Source organism: Orcinus orca, chromosome 12, assembly GCF_937001465.1.
Source record: "Orcinus orca chromosome 12, mOrcOrc1.1, whole genome shotgun sequence".
Classification (NCBI taxonomy): Eukaryota; Metazoa; Chordata; class Mammalia; order Artiodactyla; family Delphinidae; genus Orcinus; species Orcinus orca.
In genome coordinates this window covers 55,541,397-55,564,766 of record NC_064570.1, presented here as the reverse complement: position 1 = coordinate 55,564,766, position 23,370 = coordinate 55,541,397, and the positions used below count along the sequence as shown (strand labels likewise).

At 31.9% G+C, this 23,370-nt stretch overlaps 1 protein-coding gene across 4 annotated transcripts in view; it reads left to right on the top strand.

Moving 5' to 3' along the window:
• GRIK2 (glutamate ionotropic receptor kainate type subunit 2) overlaps positions 1 to 23,370 on the top strand; it is a 661,376-nt gene that overhangs the window by 626,299 nt on the left and 11,707 nt on the right. For 2 of the 4 annotated variants that reach the window (XM_049695632.1, XM_049695633.1), the window contains one exon: positions 10,614 to 10,864. In XM_049695632.1, the coding sequence (XP_049551589.1) occupies positions 10,614 to 10,864 (251 nt within the window). Of the gene's footprint in view, positions 1 to 10,613; positions 10,865 to 19,901; positions 20,015 to 20,897; positions 20,985 to 23,370 lie in introns of those variants that run through there. The other 2 variants (XR_007470694.1, XM_049695634.1) reach the window with 2 other exon arrangements.

Sequence of the window (23,370 nt, the reverse complement as noted above, 5' to 3'; positions counted from 1 at the left end):
GAGCCTGAATTAAACAAACAAAAAAAAGCACCAAATTACCCCTGTAGAAGCTGTATTTTCCTGGCATATTTGTTAAAGTCTTAGATTTCATGTCACTGAAAACAGATGAGTCTCAGTAAGCTATGCCTGCTCCACAGACATCATCAACAGACTCTGCAGGCTAGAATCTAGGAAGCGTCCACAGGGAATTTGATGAATTGCGAGCACCAGTGCGAGCAGCCTTCATGAATATTGTAAATGCTGATGAAATGGTACCTAAACAATGAATAAATGGATAATTCTCATGAAAACAGAGTGAGTTCCGATAGACTTTATATGCAAACATTAGAACATTAATTCATTTTGTTTGTGTCTTGTGGTGATTACTCCAAGGCCATGGGTTCAAATCCCATTACAGATTAGTTAGCCAGAATGTGCCAGACTGTCATCCTTTCGTTAGCAAGACTAAGTAAGATCAATGAATCACTCATATTGGGGAAAAAATGGTCAAAACATAGTGGTGAAATGTATAAGCACTAAATTCTGAAGATGAATGCCTTGCATTTTCTGGCCCTCATGTGAAGGCATATTCTTATCATGCTGTATAGAATATGTGGCCTTTGTAGACAGATGACTTATGGGCAAATCTTAGTTCCAACTGAGTGTCCTAGGTGTCCTAAGTGAAGTTACTATGCCTCCCAGAGACTCAGCATTCTTATTGGTAAATGGGTAGAATCATGTCTACATAATTAGATTGCAATAAGTATTAAACATCAAATTTATAGTATTTGGATCAGAACATATGCACCACAAATAATTCTGAAGGACTGTTCTGAAGAAATATTTTATAATAAGTAAAATGATGTATTTGTGGTTTTTAAGTCATTTGCATTTTACCATTTTTCTCTCTATTCTTTATTTTTAGTAATATTGAATGTATTGTAGGTAAAACGTATTGTTAATATGATCCATTCCTAACTAATTAGAAATCATTTCCTATGGAACCCAACCAGGATTTTAACATCAGCCAATCAGTATATTGTATTTAAATAACCATGATTTGGTTACTTAGAAAGTTATTGACATCTATTATAAAGATGAGACAATTTCTATTGTTGGGCATTATATAAATAAAGTTTTTCCTTCTCTGAACATTTCCTGAATGTTTAGTAAACAGAGTCCAAGACATATTCAGAGATTATCTCTGAAGACATGTATGTTTCCTTTTAATTTTGTCAATCTATAAGAAATTTTATCACTCTTCAACCTGCTTGGATCTGTAAAATAATGATCATTAAATATACATCATCCCCTTTCTTAAGGAGATAGACTTGGAAAAACAACTTTAACATCAAATAGAGAAAATAGAATATTGAACACAAACAAGTAGTCTGTTATTTAATGTAGGGACTCAGAGTGGTAGAATTCACTGAGAACCAAAGTTCAGTTTGGCCAAATTGAAAAAGGGACTTGAGCTCTACCTTAAAGGATGGGTACTTTACTCTCCTGAAAAAGTTATTCTCTCTCCCAATTTTGGGATTCTTGAAGATTAAGTAGATTGAGGATTTTATTTAAAATGGTCCAACTTTTATAATTCATTCATTAAAGTTTAATATTGGACTTGGGAAAAAACACGATAGTAAAGAAAGTATTCCTGACATTTCCACTCTTACTGCTCTTCAAATGATTATTATGCAGATGAAAAATTGTAAGAAGAGCAGCGTTTCTAGAATGAAACTATTTCTGTTTTCATATTTTGTGTCAGCGTTACATGATTTAATACCCAGAGAAGAAATGTGACTACAAATCTACTTCACCAGCCGCTTTTAACTAATATGTATGAAATACATCAGAACCAGTGAAAATAGTTTACTGTTTCATTATGTGCTGATAACATTTGCCCTTCTTATCCTTTTTCACATAAGTCAAAGAATATTCAGAATATGAATAAAAGGCAAATGGCTAAAATACATAATCTATAATATGAATTTTTATTGATACATTTTGTATACCTCATATAACCATCTCCTTTTGTGATCTTAGATACTTAAATTTCCTCCTGAGGATTCTACAACTATTCCTTTAAGTAGAATGCATTCAAGTTACTTTTCTATAGAGGACATAACACTTTGAATTTTAACATCTACAACAAAGAAAAAAACCTCAACCTCTATCCAATTTAAGCCAGTTATAGATTTTGAATATAAGTACTTAAAATTTCTTTTAAAATTACTGTATATTAAATGTCCTGGGTGGTACATACACTTGATGTCTATATACATTTGCTCCGTAAATCCATGTAGTCTCTACTTCATAGCTTTTTATCTCTCTTCTCTTATTTCTACATTAACAGTGTCATTTATATTTGGTTCCATTCCACCGTGACATCCTGAAGTTAGTTCTATCCTCTATTATCTAGAAGAAATGAACAAAGTGGGTGGGATGCTCTTACTATCATTTTCCTTTCTCATATATACTTTTCTAAACCAATAATGCAAATAGAAAGAAAAATAGAGGAAAAGCAGGTGAAAGGCAGCCAAAGAGAAAGAAGAGTTATTGTCCCTACTCTTCTTTTCAAAGTTATGAAGCCTTTTTTGTGTACCTGATCAGCAGACTAAGATAGTTCCATCTGTCACGTGGTTCTACAATATGGTGTTCTTTATTATAATGATCCTCAAACTTGTAAAGGTTATTCACATATGTGTTTTGTGTTGCAGTGAAAACTCTAGGAGGGCAGGGCTCCTATTACATTGTTCATCACTATATGCCTAGAATCTAGCACCTGTGTATATATATCTAATAATTAATAGTAAAAAAAAAAGATGCATGCATGGTCCTTGCCCTTGGGACACTCATATCAATCTAGTAGGAAAAGATATATAGCAAAACATTGGAATATAATGCACCAAATGTTGTACTAGACTATCTGCAATGTGCTATGGCACCAAAGAAGAGGGATCCTGTGTATCTCTGTGGCAGCCAAGGAAAAGTGTGCAAAGATCATTGGAGGAAGTATGGAAACAGGATTCTCCAGGCAATGGGAAATACAACTTCGTAGTTTGTATTGCTGGCATGTTAGGTGTGAGGAGAAGAGGATAAAGTCCGAGAAGCTTGTGTTAGGTTGGAGAAAGGGATTGTACGACATCTTTAGGAATTGAGGTTGTATTCTATAGCTTTAGAGCACCATTAAAAAAAATTTAAGCAGGAAAATGATGTTCATAAATTTCCAATGTGGAAAGATTACTAGGTATCATGGAAGACTGATCAATTTAGCTCTCATTTACCATTCTGTGATTAAATGTTATGGGTTGATAATTTGTTTTCAGGATGAGATTAATCTCCTTTAATTTTTATGATTATCACTCATGGATTCCTTATTCTCCTATCATATTGAGATTTTTCGATAGAATACCTTCAAAAGAAAATACAAAGAGTGATGACAGTAACTTCACACCAGTTTAGCTTTTATGTAATAGGAAATCTGAAATGGACCCCATGGAGTGTTTAGTTGCTACATATATTAAATGCTTCATTTGAAATAAATGTATTATAATTATTAGATATAGATTAGATAAAGATATATAGTTTGGGTTCATAAGAAATGACTGAGGGTAAAATTGCAGGCATGTATGACCAACTGTTAAGTAATTAATATTTTATTTATGCATGTATTCATTCCAGAAATATTGTCTTCACTGTGTGCCAGGTGTTATACTAAGAAAGGAAATACAACACTGTCCTTATGAAATCTACAGCCTGTTAGGGTAAATGAGCATTAAACAAATAGTCACAGAAATTATTTTTTAGTTACAAACTGAGATAAGTTCTATAGAGGAAAATAACAATGATGCTTGGTATTGTATAACAGCATTGTTGACTGAATACGGCATGAAACTGGAAAATAGCAATTTAAAATGGAATCTGAAACGTAAATATAAAATTTGACTTAGCACTTCTTAAAAACAAATATGGGAGAGACAGTGTCCTAAGAGATAATAAAACCCATCTTTCACTGAGAAAAAGGCTCTAAGAAAATGTGGTCTGGTTCCAATTTTATTGGAAGATTTTATCATGGAAATAATGGTAAAAAGAGATAAAGCTCTATAAGTACCCAAAATATGTTGTGCATTTAGGGCACCCAGCACTCATCTCAGCATAGGAAGCAGGGAACCATTTCATAAACTATAACATTGCCAGCAGCACTGTAATTTAAGAAAGAAGGTTGATGGCCCCAGCAGATAGCCTCAGATCTTTTGTGCTCGCAGGTCTTTTACTTATTAAGGCACTGGCCAAGGCCACTGACAGTTGATATAAGTGCAATGACGGCATAAAAATTTATAAACTTATTTGTCACCCAAACTTATTCTAGATGGTTAACACTAAAAGTGTGAAACAAGTCTGTTTATGAACTCTTATTTGTTCTACTGAATTTAATAAGAACCTGAGAAGGTGTCAAATATCAGAAGTTCTGCCTTAACATATTTTGACTATATCATAATGGATTCAATGTTTCATTCAAAAAGCATTTGTTTAATGCTTATTGTGTGATAGGCACTGTGCTAGATGCTGGATGAAATAAGATGAATAATGGATGGTTGATCACCTATAACTGATAGGTAGTCTGATTTTTAAGTCATTATTTAAAGGGCTTCAAGTATTTGGGTATGTGTCTTAGAAACATTTATCAGATTAAACACTTTCAAAGAAGAGGAATAATTAAGGAATTATTGAAGCTTTTTGAGGCAAATCATTGATATAATATGCACTTAGTGATTATAGTATAGTCACATACCCACAAGACGTGTAAGTTACTATTCTTCAGAAAGTGCAAGAAAGTATACTTGGAGAAATGACAAGCTAGAGGAAACTTAAAATTATGAGTAGTCTACCTCGTAAAAATATCTTCCCAGACCCAAAGAAAACAAACACCAGGATGTTACCTAATTCTCTGTCATACACAGCACATAATATCATCATGATGAGCTGAAATAACTATGAAATATAAAACAAAGGAAATTAAAGTTCTTTAGGAAGTGGGCAGTGGGGATTTGTCATTATAAGTAACGGAAATACTTAGCCAGCCCCTTAGAATTTTAACAAAATATTTAAAGGATTTGGGTGCTATTAGGAAAAACAAAAGCTGTGTATTTTCCCCCAAAATTGGTTTCATCAGTTTTGATATACAAATATATTTAAATAATAACTCTTGTAACTTTTGTCCCTCAGAAGTATTTTGTAAAGAGACTTAAAAGCTGGGCATGAAGACATGTCTTAAAGTAAGTATTGTGATGCGAATTCTTATGAGCTGATGCTCATGATGCATATGGAGCTAATAGATGAAAAAGGACGTGCAAAAAATCTGCTCCTTGATCAGCAGTGCTGTGATAATGTGTAACTTCAAAGCTAAGCAGGGACAAGCAGGAGATCTAACAAGAAACAACTTATTTTTGACAGAGAGAGCTGATGTAGTAAGAGTAGTAATTATTGTTATCTAAGGCAGTGCTTTTCAAATTGAGGTTAAAATAAAATAATTGACAGGGACATTAATAGATATGAATGAAAAAGTTCTTCCACTAAAAATAAATTTAATCATTTAAAATATATTTTTTAACTTTTTCCTTTGATGGAGAGATGGAAACCTTTTATTTTGTTAACGTATAATGTGAATTTACAAAAGATATATTTGTTATGGAGTATTCTTCAAGCTTATCTGACCAATGAATTCTTTAAAAGTGAAACACAGAAGTACATTTCCCAAAAAGAGAAGTGTGTGGGGAAAATCCAGTTTAGGAAATATTGGTATAATGAGATTTAGAAAGAGATATTTATAGAAAGCAAGAGTGATTTTTTTTTCCTGACCTTTGTAATTGATTAAAGCATGCAGAAGCTTGATTTGAAAGTAAGGAAACTTCTGGCAGTATGGATGGGATATCTCCAGTATGTGTATGGATAATGTGATTTATTTCACTAAAGCATGGTAAGTATTAGACTTGTTGTGCAACCTTTAAAGAAAAGATATTTATCAATCACTAAGCCTCCTCAAGAATTAAACGTAATGCTAACTCCATTTCCTTTATCATTTCTATATTATCTAGATGTACTGAATAGGATAAGGAAAATGTTTGGTACATACTTAAATTGGTGTGTTTGTAAAGAGCATGAAAAGCACAATCAAATGAGCAAATGAATAAACTATGTGTAGTAGATTTAGACATTAGAACCAAGTATGTATAACAATGTGTGTATTCCATTCTATAAGTAAGAAACATCAAATGACAGAAAGCAAGGGGAGGAGGGAGGGGATGTGGGAGAGGAGGGAGGGAAAAGAAAAGAGAGGGGGAGGGGAAGGAAAGGAAAGGAAGGAAAGGAAACAAAAAGAATGTACGAAAAAGAAGGAAGGAAAGGTAACAAGGAAGGTAGGGAAGAGGAAGGAGGGCAGAAAGTAAGGAAGAGAGGAGTCAATTCAATTTAATAAGCCCAGCAAGTTGGCTCTGAACTACTTGGTGAGATTTGTATTAATTGTTTATAACAAATCACAGTTTATTTTCCTAAGGAGCTTTTAGTCAATTTGTTGGGAGGAATGTTAATGAAATTATAATATTATGTAAAATTCTTTGATCTATGTAAAATTTAACATTTAGGGACATGTGGAGATGAATTTTTTTATCGAGGAAATTCTGAACAGGTGCATTTGTAGGTTTTATTTATGCCCACACATATACTGCTGCTGTATATCACTCGAAACTGCCTTTATGCCTCCTTCAAGTGTTCTTCTGAGCCCCACGTCTTATGCATCTGACACATCAAGGGACTTCACTATGTAGTAATCATATGTCTTTCTTTCTTCCTTGTTTTCTCCCTCCCTCCCTCCCTCTCTCTCTTTCTTTCTTCTTTCTTTCTTCCTTCCTTCCTTCCTCCATCCCTTTCTCTTTCTCCCTCTCTCTCTGTCTCTTTCATGTAAGCGAGAACCTTTTTTATCTGGTAAATGGGATCTTTCTGCAACTTGAAAAAAAGACCATTTTTAAAACACAATCGTTCCTTACTGTTAGTATGGAGAATGTGTTTAAACAACCAAAGAAAGTCTCACTGTGAGCAAGAATACAAATGAAACTAAAACCAGAGATTGCATAGTGAAAATCAAAGAGCTAAATTCAGTTTTAAGAGGTGTTTGCCTTATCTTGCATGATGTTTTTTAAAAGTAATTTATTTGTGAAAATTTTAATGTAGAAAATTTTAGACAAAATATCTCCTGGGATATAATTAAAGTTAAAATGTCTGGTAACCCTGTGTTGAAATTCTCACAGATTTTTAATAAAACTGGAACTGAAAATTATCTTTTCACATTGGATGTTATAATTTTTCAGATACTTTTGTCTAGCTTGTTTCTTCACCCATTTATGGTTACCTATTTGTCCCCTTAAGCATTTGAGGATTGACTTTTAGGTGCAATAGTATATGTTATAATAGACATGTTTACAATTTCCTCAGTCGTTTTCTAATCAAAGTTAGGGTCCTCTTGCAAAAATACTCATCTTCCTTGGAGGCAACCTTATGGTGCGTTAACCCCAGCTTCTCCCAGGTGCCACTCAATGCCCTCATAGTTCTTGGCTTGCCAGCATGTGGTTTGAGGCTGGGTTCATATTCGGGCAAAAGTTAGACTTTATCTATCTAACTAAAGACTGTTCACTTCATTAGAGCTCAGCACATGGCTATTCATGTCACAAAGAAGATTAAAGATACTTTTATTCTTTGATCTCAATATGTCCTTGAGATTTTTCAAATAGATAAAGTTTCAAACCACTTTTGACTTTAACTAGTACCTGCTAGAAATGTGTCCCAAAGAGCAGCAAATGATGTACCAAAGAAGTAATCATTCATTATTTAATTATTGTTTTTTAAAATGAATCAGTGACAGAATGACAAATAAAGCATTGGCAATGATTTAGTGTCATTGATTATATTATCTGTATTATTTCACCCTGTTAAAAACCTCAAAATGAGGTGTATTAATTTTGTAGCTTCGATTCAAACCAAATTCTACTTACATATTATTATGTTTACACTGGAAAATAAGTGTGAGGAGGTTTGCTAGCAATAGAACATTTTCATATTTACAGTAAGTGCTGGAAATAGGAAACTCAACCAGCAAGGAATCAAGATGTTTCCATCATTTGTTGAAAAGTGGGTTGCTTTCGTTTGTCTGTGCCTTATTTTGAGAATGAAGTAGAGAATATGGTGTCTGAAGATACTGAATAAACATCCTGAAGTAATTCAGTGGGTTTGGTGAGTTGACAATAAATAATATTCTTTCAATTTTTCTCAGGATGAGAAATGACCTGGCTCAAAATATTACTTAGGTAGATCAAGAATTTTTCATATTTCAAAGTCTACTTTTCATGTCACTTTTCCCCCAACATTTGCTTATAATTATACTTCCAGGCCACATTTTTGTATTAGTCACCTGTGGTCATTTTCATAAGTACTATCAGTATAAAATTTGTTTCAGATACTATGTTTCTAATTGAAGGATATATTTGATAAACTACAGATCTTCTTAAAATGATTTTTTTTCCTCAATCAAATGTTTATTTTGCAGGGAATATACATGGTTAATCAGAATGGTAACTCAGAGTAAATGTGACTTTGAAGCTGCTGCTAGGCTAGTTGTAGTGAATTAATGAAAACTGGATAGTCAAACAAGATGAACTTTATTTATGGTTTTTAAATACATATCAGAGGAGACCAAAAACACCCCACTGTCACTCTTATATTTTGTCAAGACTGCCTCAATCAGATATAATGCTCCTCATAACATGAAACATTGATTGAGAGTAGTTTGAAAATTAAGATAGATGATAGATATAGAGAGATGATAGAAAGGAAGAAAGAATGAAAGAACGAAAGAAAGGAAGGAAGGAAGGAAGAAAAAAAGAAAAGAAAAGAAAGAAAGAAAAAAGAAGAAAGAAAGAAAGAAAAAAAGGAATAGATAGATATCCTCTATTCCAAAGTGTTTACAATCTACTTAGGAAAGTAGATCACATCTTGAAAGGTAAATAATAGTAATACTAGGTGACCTAGCCTGAGTGTCCAGTGAGTGACCAAGGTAGAAAATAATATGGGCTAGGCTAATCCATTGAAATCTGAAATGGCTAAGGGGCGGAATTTACACTGAACATTTTCATCAGAGTAGTATTTGGAAGAGAATATAGGAAGGAAACTTAGAAGCAGAGATTCCCCTGCTATAATTAGGAATTGTTGCACAATAAAAATAAAATATTTAAGTTCTAATTATAGGAATGGATAATGCTGTGAAAAAATGTATAGAAGCCATATAAACATTTCTTCTGCATAGATTGAAGATTATGTTAAAGAAACAGCTCTCCACCTGGATTTGGTAGATCTTCAGTCCTCCAACTTTTACTATAAGCTACTAACTTTTTTTGATTTTTCTTTGTATTTCTGCTTTTTAGTTTGCCTACTCTTGCTAAAAGAGCAACACTGAATTAGTCCTGTTATATTAATCAAGTAAAAAGAAGACATAGTGCTATCCCTTATGAGGCAGAATAGTTTCCTCATAAGGTTTTTAATTGCTCTTAGCAAAAATATATCTTTAGGTGCAAATGTAGGTATATTTAAATCAAAACAAAATCACAGATAACATAGAGTATGAGCTGAAATTAGTGTTATTCTACAAGCGGAAAAACACTTATGGATGAATCTGTGCAGAAAAATGGAATGTGCAGTATAGTGTTTTAGGAAGGAAGATTAAACTTTAGAAACAGGCTATTTTCTGGGTGGGAAAAAGCAATAAGACCAATCCCTTGGGACAGATGTTGAAAGATGCATATAGTTCAGTATTATTCCATGCTTCTGGGCAACCAATTAGAAAAGTTATTATTTATCATGTAATAGCTAATACAGATGAATATCTACCCCCATCAGCATAAATACTATAAATTTCACTTATATTGTTGCCTCCACTGAAAAGAATATTTCTTTCCAAAGTGTAAAACGATAAATAAACAACCAAAAAAAATCTTACAATGCGTTGCCATGACGATTTTTGAATGACCCAAGTTTGTACAAACCTGTTACTTCTGTTATTTGTATCAAATATGAGTGATTATTTATCTGCAAGTATTAGCCACCCCTGAATAGTGCTTGTTAATCATGATCACTTTAAATTATTGCACTTAATCATGGGAAACACCATTTTTTGCACAACTTTCCTAAAAATTGAGGTTACTGTTTTATCAATGCTCTGTTTTCAGTATTGAATGATTCCTAGACATTAACTAAATATCCTTGCCCTCTATCCATTTCCTTTTGTAGATCTTTACTTACCGTTTTATTATTTTTCCAATGGTCTGAGTTGAACCTGCCTTTAAGAGAGAGGTATTTTCCTCTTTCAAAACAAAATGTTATCTTACCCTTCAAAATCAGAAAAGGCCACCTACCCTATTTATTTTGTTAAACTTCTATTTTCTGCCATTTTCCAGTTGTTTTTTGCTTCTGAAAATAAATACTGGCATACTTTGGAGCGTTTGGAAAGAGCTCTATTGTCTCATCATGTAACCTTTAATTATGAAATTTTGGGTTCCTGGAAAGCATTAACGAACCCTCTCTTTTCTTAGGTTCTCCATATAGAGACAAAATCACCATAGCAATTCTTCAGCTGCAAGAGGAAGGCAAGCTGCACATGATGAAGGAGAAGTGGTGGAGGGGCAATGGGTGTCCAGAGGAGGAGAGCAAAGAGGCCAGTGCCCTGGGGGTTCAAAATATTGGTGGCATCTTCATTGTTCTTGCAGCCGGCTTGGTGCTCTCTGTTTTTGTGGCAGTGGGAGAGTTTTTGTACAAATCCAAAAAAAACGCTCAATTGGAAAAGGTAAATGTCACTTTTTTACAACTTAAAACAATCTTTGTTATAATAAAACGAACTTTTTAATCTTTCCAACCAAGGGAAATACTTAGACCTGTGTTAATGGTCTTCTGCCACTCATTGTATAACAAAGGTTCATAGAACTCAGAATTACCTTCGTAATTTTTAATTTAAATGTAATATTTTAAATTGAAGCCAACTTCAGGACCAGTAAATATTTTTCGTCTTACTGAAGTCTGAAAATGGAGAAACTTTTGCTGCTCGAAGTTCACTGTGGTTAGTTTATTAGGGGAATATAATTAATGAAGGAAGCAAAACTCAGAAACTGTAATATGAAGAAAAAATTTCTCTGCAGATAAAACGTGCTTTAAGATATGATACTCATTAACAGTTTCAAGTTAGAGAGTAAATGAAATATTTATTTGAATATTTTTGGTCCAATAATTTCTAATTTGGAAAGATCATAATGTGCATTGTGGAAATTTTAATTAATTTTCTACATTAATGAATATGTGAGAATATTGTGGTTTCTTCTTTGCCACTTAATGTTATTAATGCATCCTTTATTGCCTTGCACCTGAGTCTTTAGAAGAATATATATAAATCTCAAAAATATTGAGACTATTGCAATTTTCTTAATATTTTATTATATTTAGTCTTTTGTATAAATGTTTTTATATTCTATTCTTAAAAAAGGCTGTGAACCTGGTTCAGATTATATATTTCTAGTGCTATATTTCCCTTAGTTCTATAAATATAAAGATGAATATTTATAGATAAATCTTTCAGATGATACATGCTACTTTTTAATATATCACTTTATGACTCTGGACGTAAAATGCTGCTTTAGCATTTTTAAGGCTTCTGGAACTTTACTTAGTCTTTTAGTATTTAAACATCTCTTTTGTTTTTAATTAAAAAACGTTTTTTAGATCTTAAATTTTAGACCCTGCATCAGAATGAGATTATATTTTGTTAAATAATTGAAAGGTTTATGAACTTTTATTGGTAAATATAAAGAGTAGAAATATGATATATTCCTTCATCTTTAATAATTTATGATATAATTATCCTTTCTGAAATCAAGGATACAACGTTCCTACATTTTACTTGACTACAGGACTTAATTCCTAGAAATAATATTTTTATAAATGACTATTTTGATAGCCCCATTCTGTCTATAAGTAAAATAACCAATTCAAAGGTTTGAAAAATTTGGACAGTTATATATTTTCCCACAATATTCAGGATGGCTATATCTACTGACTTGCTAAATCAAATATCTTTTGCACTGGTGTGACTGAAAATTAAGTCTAAGTACATTTTTTATGTTATGACCCTTATTACAATGTCAAAATGAGTTTTGGAATCAAATCCAAAGAACTAATCAGAGATGAAAATTATTAACTCTTCAATTTTTATTTTTACTATAATTTATCAATAAGTGTGATATTTGGTTAGTTAATGCTTAAAATGAGTCCAAAAATAATAGAAGAAATTTAGATTGTCTAGTTAGAACCTCAAATCATCCATATGTAGTGGTTTTCTTTCACTTATAGCTCAATATTAAAATAAAACACATACATTAATCTCTTGACAGCATGCGGTAGTCTGTCGCCCTTTTCCCTCTGTATCCTGTTCATATGATTTACCTGGGCCATGTCTCTATGTACAATTATTTTATAAGCATTCTGGTTTTTTTTAAAGGACATGGGAATTTACTTTTGTAAAATCACCTTTACTTTTATTATAAATAACTAGTTTAGCTGAATTTTTCACATATTGACCAGCTCTCAATTTCTATGGACTTCTATGACCTTCTAAAACATTAGAAAAAGGAAGTCAACGTATCTTTTGGTGCTGAAGCAGATAAACTATTATATTGGAAAGAAACAACTGTGTTGATATGACATGAGCATTCTTAGTCACATTCGCCCATGTTGTCACACTGTCTCCACAAATCTTCCATAATGAAATTCAGATTCTCTAGCTAAGCAGAGGAGGCACTTCAGGATCTGTCTCTGTCCACCACTGTAGTTTTATCTTCTGCTTCTCCCCAGTTTGCACCTGTACTCTAACCACACTAAATTACTTTCAATTTTCCAAGGTCAGCCAGCTTTTTAAAATCCTCCTCCCATTTGACCTGAGCAAACTTTGTCCATTTTTCTACCTGGCAAACTCCCACTAGTCATTTTAGATTAGGCATTCAAGACTAGGCATCAACTTGCCAAGAAAGCTTTACCTAATCAATAGGTATGACGAATCTGGGTACAGGGCACGCTATTTCCACAAGGTGGTGTTAGGTTTTTATTTTCTATTCCAATGAAAAAAATATGACCTGACCTGTATATCTCATTTTTGTTAGACTTAGCTGATTTCAGAAACTATCATCATTCCAAAAACATTTGCTCCCCCTTTGAGAAAGTTGGGAATGTGTCTTGTCCATTTCAAACAACATCCATCCTTTTCTCTGGAAGCATTTGCACATCACCATTCTCCCTTAGCACACTATTTTATTCATATGTGTTTATTTCTTTTTTTAATTTAATTTCTTTTTAATTATTTTTATTTTAAAAAAAATTTTATTGGAGTATAGTTGATTTGCAATGTTGTATTGGTTTCAGGTGTACGGCAAAGTGAATCAGTTATACATGTACATATGTCCACTCTTTTTTAGATCTTTTCCCATATAGGCCATCACAGAGTATTGAGTAGAGTTCCCTGTGCTATACAGTAGGTCCTTATTAGTTATCCATTTTATATATAGTAGTGTGTATATGTCAATCCCAGTCTCCCAATTTATCCCTCCCCTCCCTTACCCCTGGTAACCATAAGTTTGTTTTCTACATCAGTAACTCTATTTCTGTGTTGTAGATAAGTTCATTTGCGTGTGGGTGCCTCTCTCCCTATTAGACTCTTACTTCCTTTAAGAAAGTAATTTTGATTTGTATTGCCAAGGTCTCAGACAGTGTCTGTTGGCGTAAGATCTTTCTTTCCTTCTTTCTTCCTTTCACCCTTGTCCCCTCCCTCCCTCTTTCTTTCCCTTTCTTTCTTTCTTTCTTTTTCTTTCTTTTCTTCCTTCTTCTCTTCTTTCTTTCTTCCTTCCTTCCTTCCTTTTCTTTCTTTTTCTTTCTTTCTTTTCTTTCTTTCTTTCTTTCTTTCTTTCTTTCTTTTTTCCCTTCCTCCCTTCCTTTTCTCTCTTTCTCTCTCTCTCCTTCTATTAAATAATGAAGTTGATTCCAGTAACTTATTTAGAAAAGTCTATCATAAAGAATAAAAAAGAACTATTTTTCCATACAATTCAAAAGAACTATGTTTATAAAGTAAATATTAATGGGTTTATTAGAAGTGATCCATTTTATTTACTGTGATCAATTAGGTTCTTGGGCTCAATTCTCTTTCATTTTTCCTGAGAAAAATATTTTATTTTGTTGGGCTATATGGTTTGTTTAATACCTTACTTAATTTATTAAAATTAGCTGTGAAATATTCCTAGATTTTCTTATAAGATCTGCATGAAAACATACAGAAATTCACAGTTTATACTTATAATTGTGTCTTTAACTGAAATTTTTAAAATTTTAAAAACAAAGTAAACATTTCAAAACTTATTCATTTACTCAACAATTATTTACTGAGAACCAAACATGAAATGAATTGTATTTACGTGTTGGAGGAAAGCAGGATATATTATTCACGACTCCAGCCCCAAAATACTTTATCATCTCTTTTCGCTTCTCTTTCTCCATTTCTTTTTTCTTTCTTTAATTTATAATATTCTAGTATTTTGTAAAAGGGCAAATTAAAATTTCTATCTTTATCTGAATAGGCAGGCAGATAAAATATACACACAGTCTAGTTGAAAATGAGGTTTTTGTTTAAAATTTATGAATAACTAATATATTACCATGTCAAGTCTTACCTCCAATGATGATGATGATGATAAAATTAGTGATAATTATTATTATTATTTAAAGATGAAAATTAAATATCTCTTACAGCACATATTTTGTAAGATATTAATGGAACAAATAGGTCTATAATGACTATAGTCTATAATGACTATAATGTTGTTATATTTCCAAGTTTTTTGATAACTAAGAGTAGCATAAGAATGTAATATTTTTAAATGAGGGTAGGTTAAAACTGAAAACAGAAGATAATGCTGAAATATGTAGACCTTATAAAAATCCCCAAATTGTAAATTGCATTCCTTTCCAATAACCACAAGATGGTGTATTACAATTTTTAAAATACTTAATTGTTTTAATTTTGATGCAAATATTAATGCATCAAGGATATATTGCTTTTCATTTATTCAGACTTGTAAACTAAGTAGGTATTTATTTTTTGATGGTTTTCACAGTATGACCTGACCATTTGGAAAGATACTCAAAATGTTTTTCTTTTCCGAATGTATCTGAAGAAGTATCTAACCAACATGTGGATTTTCTAATTGATTTTCTTTGTGCCTTAACTTTTCCCTGATTTAAAAAATATTATTACTTAAGGTTTATTCAGTAAGCAATCCAAGAAACTTCTGTACATCTTAGGCAATTAGAGCATTTCAGGTTACGTGGCTTTGTTTGAAAGGTCCTGTGTTCACCTTGTAAATCTTACTTATAACAGAAAAAAAGCTGCTTAATATACAGAATTTTATTTTTTCTGGTAATATATCATCTTTATGATTATACATTGGTTTTGTAAGCATGAGTTATAAATGATTGTAATAATTTTAATTTTTATAAAAATATTTTATGACATAATTATGGTTTATTAATTTTTTGGAATTATTCATCATTTCTTACATATTTGAATATGTCTTCTTTTAAAAGGTATAAATAATTCTGCCCTCTTGATTTCCAACAAAAGTAGCAATATAATTTACATAGTTGGATCTTTTGTTTTTATCTGATATGTATATAGAAATATTTTCTTTTCCATGTAATTGAAAATGGATTTGCCTGTACAAATTGTTTCTTCTTGAACATCAGGTTGAACATGAATCTTTGAGTTTCTTGATATGAAAAACTTAATAACAAAATATCCCTTTCTTATTACTTAAGTATAAACAAAATGTAGTAAATATGCCTGAGAAATAAAAATATAAAAATTATTGCTCAGATATTGAATTTCTAAGCTATGTGTCCTGTCTTGGATACATATTTTTTGTTCTAACGTCCCTCTAAGATGATTGAAGTACATTTTAAGAACTACTTAGTATGGTTGTTTTTCAGGATATAGTCCATTGTAGTCTACATAGTTGTTTGCATTATAGAACACTGGTAAATCTTATCAAAGATAATCTCTAAGTAATACAATAATTTCCCATCACTGAAAACTAAAAAAAAAATTTGAGGACACATGGAATATTCTTCAGTGTATAGTTGAATAACAAATGTAAAAGGCAGTTTTAACTCACAGTAGAAGAACAAATAAATGAAACAATGCAATCTGAGGAATAAGAAGAAAATCAGATTGGCTTAGTTTAAACCTGCAAGACTTACTTCACTCTGTATGACAGACTCTAGGTCCATCCACCTCACTACAAATAACTCAATTTCGTTTCTTTTTATGGCTGAGTAATATTACACTGTATATATGTGCCACATCTTCTTTATCCATTCATCTGTCAATGGACACTTATATATGGAATCTTAAAAAAAAAAAAAAGGTTATGAAGAACCTAGGGGCAGGACAGAAATAAAGACTCAGACATAGAAAATGGACTTGAGGACACGGGGCGGGGGAAGGGTAAGCTGGGATGAAGTGAGAGAGTTGCATGGACTTATATACACTACCAAATGTAAAACAGATAGCTAGTGGGAAGCAGCCACATAGCACAGGGAGATCAGCTCCATGCTTTGTGACCACCTAGAGGGGTGGGACAGGGAGGGTGGGAGGGAGATGCAAGAGGGAGGGGATATGGGGATATATGTATATGTATATCTGATTCACTTTGTTATAAAGCAGAAACTAACACACCATTGGAAAGCAATTATACTCCAATAAAGATGTTAAAAAAAAAATCCTGCAAGACTAGAGATTCTGGGTGAAAGATTATTCACAAGGAAAACACTTTTCAAAGCTGGCTGAATCTGTATTTCATGGAACCAGAAGAATGAAAAGAAGTTGTTCACAGTTCCTTATGCAGAAATTGCTTCCAGAATGCTGAAGAATTAGTTCTAACAGGAGTAATGCTTTGTAAAAGAAATCATTTATTGGATAAGATATAGGAATGCAAACATTGTCATAAGTCATCAGTAAAGATTTTATTCCAATATTTACATTTTCCAAATAATGCCTATTTACAAACCACAGTATATTTGTGCTTTTCATATATGGGATTTTTATTTAATATATGGAATTTTAATTTAATGTATAGAATTTTAACTGCATTTAGCTGTTCAGAAGTTAAAGTTATGAGTACTTTTTTTTTTAACATTATTATTGGAGTATAATTGCCTTACAATGGTGTGCTAGCCTCTGCTCTACAACAAAGTGAATCAGCCATACTACACATATGCTCCCACATCTCCTCCCTCCCGCGTCTCCCCCTCTCCCCCCTCCCCATCCCACCCCTCCAGGTGGTCACAAAGCACCGAGCTGATCTCCCTGTGCCACGCGGCTGCCTCCCACCAGCCATCCACTCTACGCTTGGTAGTGCATATATGTCCATGCCACTCTCTCACTCCGTCACAGCCCACCCCTCCCCCTCCCCATATCCCCTAGTCCATTCTCTAGTAGGTCTGTGTCTTTATTCCCGTCTTGCCCCTAGGTTCTTCATGACCTTTTCTTTTTTTCTTAAATTCCATATATATGTGTTAGCATACGGTATTTGTTTTTCTCTTTCTGACTTACTTCACTCTGTATGACAGACTCTAGGTCCATCCACCTCACTACAAATAACTCAATTTTGTTTCTTTTTATGGCTGAGTAATATTCCATTGTATATATGTGCCACATCTTCTTTATGCATTCATCTGTTGATGGACACTTCAGTTGCTTCCATGTCCTGGCTATTGTAAATAGAGCTGCAATGAACATTTTGGTTCATGCTGAGTACATTTTTAATATAATAAAATTTAGCTATGAAGCATGCTGATATTTAGAAGTTAAAAGTTGCAAATAAACTTTGGACAAATAGTGCATTTTGTATTGTTTTTATGTTACTGCCTTTCTCTGAGAGCAGAGTATCTCTCAATTTCCACTAATAACCTACATAGGGACTAACTGGATGGGTCTTAAAAATGATTTTACATATAAATATAAAATCATACTTCAAAATGAGATGCTAATCTTCATTTTACTCACTAAATAGTTGCAAGTAGTTGCAAATCAGCAAAAAGATTTTTATGTCATTCATTTATGATAACTCATCCTCTTTTTATGCCCATAAATAAGGTTTTAAAATAAGATTGTAGCTGATTTTCATAACTGGCTTTAGAATTTCTAAAGTGTAATATCTCATTTGAGTACGAAGTTACTCTGAGAGCTATGCAAAGATTATTATCCATATTGTGCAGATGAGGATAAGTATCTCAAGTGTCAAGTGTGTTTCCCAAGGTCAAAGATGCCTAGACTAACTCTATTTACACTATATCACACTACACAAAGTGGAGGTAGAATATTTAACTATTTTTCTTGACAGTTTTTCTCTCTGATGTTCTGTTGACAAGATGTGTGCAGTAGGAGTTTGAATTAGATAGACAGATTATGGGCTTTGATCATGAGCCCTGTATAGTCATTTCATTTTCCTGGACATTAAGCATGAGTTTTGAAATAAAAAAGACTTGGGATCATTCTTCAAGTATGTTCAATCTTGGATAAAATTACTTAACTTTTTCTATAAATCTTTTAAAATAAATAAATGAATGGGTTACAAATACACCACAAATGAAAATGTTTTTGAAATTAATCTAGGTTATATACATAGTTTTTTGCATGTGTCTGGCATATAATAAGCAGCTGTTGTTATAATATAATTATCATTTTTATTTCTAAAGCTGTTATATTTTAACTGCTGCACCTTAAAGGAAAGAGAGCTCTCCTGGAATTAAGCATTAGTTATTTGGATGTTATACACTTTGTTGAAAAATTGTTATTATTATGACTGCTAGCAAGAATATGATGATTAACACTACTTTTTCTTAAAATTGACTTCACAGCTGTATCAACTAAAGTGGTATTGAAGCTTGTCAGACCTTATATATTGATATTTCTGGCTCAAGTAGGGAAAGTGTGAAAATGCATAATGATGCCCCGTTTTTCTCCATCTCATTGTATTTGCAAAATGCACTATAATGATATTCAGTAACTGTTTCTGTAAGAGTTAAGGTTTCTGAGAATATTTTAATCTTTGGTTATGCTTATCATTGTAAAATAATCCAGGCTAAAGAGTAGGATGCTTTGTCATTTTATCTATTGAGAAAAAATAATTTAGCCCCCTAATTTTTTTCTGTCTGATTTATTATTTAGTGTTCAAAAAATTACCATTTATTAAGAGGAGAGTCCAGGTAGAAGCCTCAGCTGAAATTCAAATCACTGTTAATGAGGCAGGCTAATATAATAACACACTTACAGAATGGAAGTCAAGAGAATAGTGTTCCTCTTTTAGCTCGGTTACCAGTTATATGCATACCCGTCTGACTGCACAGCTTATCTAAATAATATATTTTTTTTAAAAGAGAGCTGCTCTAAAACTGAATGTCAAGATCAAAGTTGCTATATAAATATAATTGTGACATAAGTGTCTTAACTAGTCATTTTTCATCTCTCATTGCTTCACTGTTACATTCATATAGCCTTAGGTAAATTCATACTTCTGATGTATAGCATTAGCTATTTGATATTTTTAAAAGACTGCCAATTAAAGAGTACAAATCAAAAGGAACGGGCCATGTTAAATGACATTTATCTTCCTCATTCAATGCACCAACATTAATATAAAATATTGCATATTACATCAAATATACTTTTTATTTCCTTTTAGTTATTATTTAGTTAATTTAATTATTATCTAATGTGGAATAATCTTCTGCAGGGATTAATTACAGTGACTGTTTGGACTTGTCTCTACTACATGTGATCTGGAATTCTTGGTCAAATGGCCTACAGCATCAGAAATTAATTAGAAAATGTCTGAGAATGAACGAGGTATCCGTAATCAGTTAAATAATTTAAATGACAAACAAAACAAAACAGTTTGGTTGATATACGCTAGTACATATTAGGACATTGCACCACAAAATCTGTTAGAAGCAGCTTAAAGATGTTTTAATAGGGCTTCAGATAGAAACTGTATGCAAAAATGGTTGGAAATTATTCTGAATGAATATTGGAATATCATTTAGTTAATTTTATACCATCAAAGAATAGGACAGCAAGATGTATAAAACAGTTTCCTCCTTAAAAAATATATACTAAATAGAGACCTGATAGTAGCATGTAATATTTATGATTATTTCTCTTTCAATTGATAAATGACTATATATTCAACATGAAAGTGATGAGCTTCAAAGTTAAAAAAATTAAACTGGTTATTTTTCATCAGTGGCTGTTTTTTTTAAAAAAAGACATTGCTAAATATAAAGATTTTAACTTAAAAATGAAATTTAAATATATCAGTGTTCAATGTGGAGCATGTTTACAACTAGATTTCTAATATTAAAACAATTTATGTACTTCTCAAAGTGCTGTCACATCATGTTATCATATAAACATATCTGTAAATTAGAAAGTTAAGCTGTTAAGAATAAATTATTCTATTACACCAAGAATGATATTCTTGAGAACATTTATCTGCAGACTATTTATGTGTTTTCTTATACTTAAAATTAAAAAAGAAAATAGCTTGTTTAAAAGGCAATGTATATATAGCCAAATTCATATTTTTAAGATTTCCAGACCTTCATTGTTTCAATTAGAGATGTGTAAATACAGGTTGCCTCATTAAATATAGTGAATTTTATAATGAGTTTAATAATTTAAATGCAATTATACATGCTAACAGCTCAAAGATTTAAATTTTCATTTTCAGGAATCTTCTATTTGGTTAGTGCCACCCTACCATCCAGACACTGTTTAGTAAACTTTTGAAACTTACTAAAAGAGGTTTTTAATAATGGTTAGTATCTTTGCACCTTTCTTTTTTCTTTTTGTAGTCTGTTATATTGTGCAGAAACATTTTTGTTGTTGTTTTCACCCTAAGAAACTTTATTTAATGACACAATTCGTGTGTTTCTATCTCTAAGAAGTAATTTGAAAAGCATGGTAGTTTTCTTTCTCTCCCTCCCTCCCTTCCTTCCTTCCTCTCTCTCCCTCTCTCTCTTTTATTCTTTCTTCTTCCCCTTCTCCCTCCTCCTCATCTTCTTTCTTCTTCATTATAACCCAGGAAATTTCCTGTCAAGCGCATTTGGGTTTTTCAAAACCTTATTTCATAGTTCAGTAAAAAAGACATTTTAAAAATTCTGATCATGATATGAAGTAGGAAAGATAATTTGTCTCTATCAAATGACAACAAGTTAGAACTTTAAAAATCAGACAGTAATTTTTTGGCAACGTACAACACAGGGAACAACTATATTTCACAATCATCTCTACAGTTTCAACTTTAGATTCTTACATAGATCAAGATATGGAATTTACATTCTAAAGCTTTAAAAAGAGACAAGAATATGTATTTGCCCTAATGCCACAAGTGAACTGTACTTTATGGTATCATTAATTTTTAAAATTTGTCATGTTGATTCCAAACTCTTGCTCAAATCTAACGGTTTTCATAGTTTTGTGAAGGATTAGAAATATTATACAAGTGAGAAAAGAACCTATTGTCTTATGGTGACTTTATTAGAACCTAAGATAAAACAATTTTTTAGGTAAACTTACATTGATAGATCAAAAAAGAACTGGCAAAATTCAGCTTATTCAGAGAAAAAATTAACAAAAGTGATGAATGACATTATATAATCAAGGCTACTGATTGCTTAAAGGTTTCTTGATTAAAATTTTCACTTTCTAATGGCTTTGTAAAATAGAGAAAGCCTAAAATAGTAATGGTGGGGTTACATGTTTATAATTTTCATAGCTTCTAAATTTGTAAATATTATTTACTTAAGATAAGTTTAAATTATAAAAGATAAAAGTATTGTGATCTTTGGGGCAGGGATTTTACCTATGTTTTATGTTAATCAGCATTATAAAATTTACATTACATAAAATTGCTTAAAAGAGTTTAAATGTCTTTATTTGTAGTCTGAAGTTAAGTACAGGATACTAATACAGTTTACTTTTTAACTTACTGGAAATAAAATTGAGTCATTTCATAGCTGAATGGGTATGTATAAGATTTTTTTTTCTAAGAAAATCAGTTGTTTAGATCACTGTCTTACTATGGACAAAACAATATTTCTATTCTGTCACTTTTTAAAATTAGTATAATCAAAATGTCTAAAACTTCAGCTTGCCAAAGGCAGTGTTATAAATTATTTAACATTTAGAAAATTTATTTGTTTTAAATGAAGGCTTTTTTCAAACAATTCAGCATTAGCCATGTCCTGTAACATTTTAAAGTGTCGATGGCATCAAGTTCTGACCTTGTTACATTACCTAATCAATTCTTCTGTTAAATGTTTCAACAGAGAACCAAGACTAAGTTACCTCAAGACTATGTATTCCTCCCTCTTTTGGAGTCAGATTTTTCCATTTCTACAGTGTTGTCATCATCACCATCTTCATCATCATTATCATCATGTTCTTAATAAGTACATCTAATAGTAGGTATTAAGCAACAAGAAACACTGTGTCCCTATACTGGCTGTCAGGTGTCATATAGATCCTTTAATAGAAATAGAATTCATGGATTTCGGAACTGTATTATTGAACACATAATAAATAACGCATAGAAATAACTCCATAGTTAATGGGGAATTCATGTGTAGCACATAATCATCTCCCATTACAAGTACTAATAAATTAATATTTTTACTAATTTAATGTTATTAAAGTTTTATCTGATTAATTAGATCACTTGTACACAACGCATTTTACTAAGCTTCTGAAGAAAAACCTTTTTAAGCTTTTTTTAAGCAATTGAATTAGAAACGTTAAAAAATAATTAAAATGTTAGGGTCATGTATGGCTATTGTTAATTCAGTCAACATTTAAAGAACATGTGTGTACAAGTCAGTGCCATGAGCACTTAATCTCTGCTCTTTACAATTCAGTGAGAGGGATGCATACACCTAGAGGCCAGAAAGAGAAACATGATAATGAATGAAAAATACTGAATTGAGTGAAAATAATGAGCCTGATCAATTGGAAAGTGATTCCTGAATAAGTTAAAATTTGAGTCATGTCTGGAGGTAAGGGATAAAGCTGGATTGATGTGAAAGATGAAGGAACTCTGCTAGGTAACAGAGCAAGAAGCAAAGTAGAAAAAACTTGGAGGTCCAAAGAGAAGAGTGTGTGTAGAGAAAAAAGGAAAAGGTTGGGGGGAGAGATGAGGTAGAGCT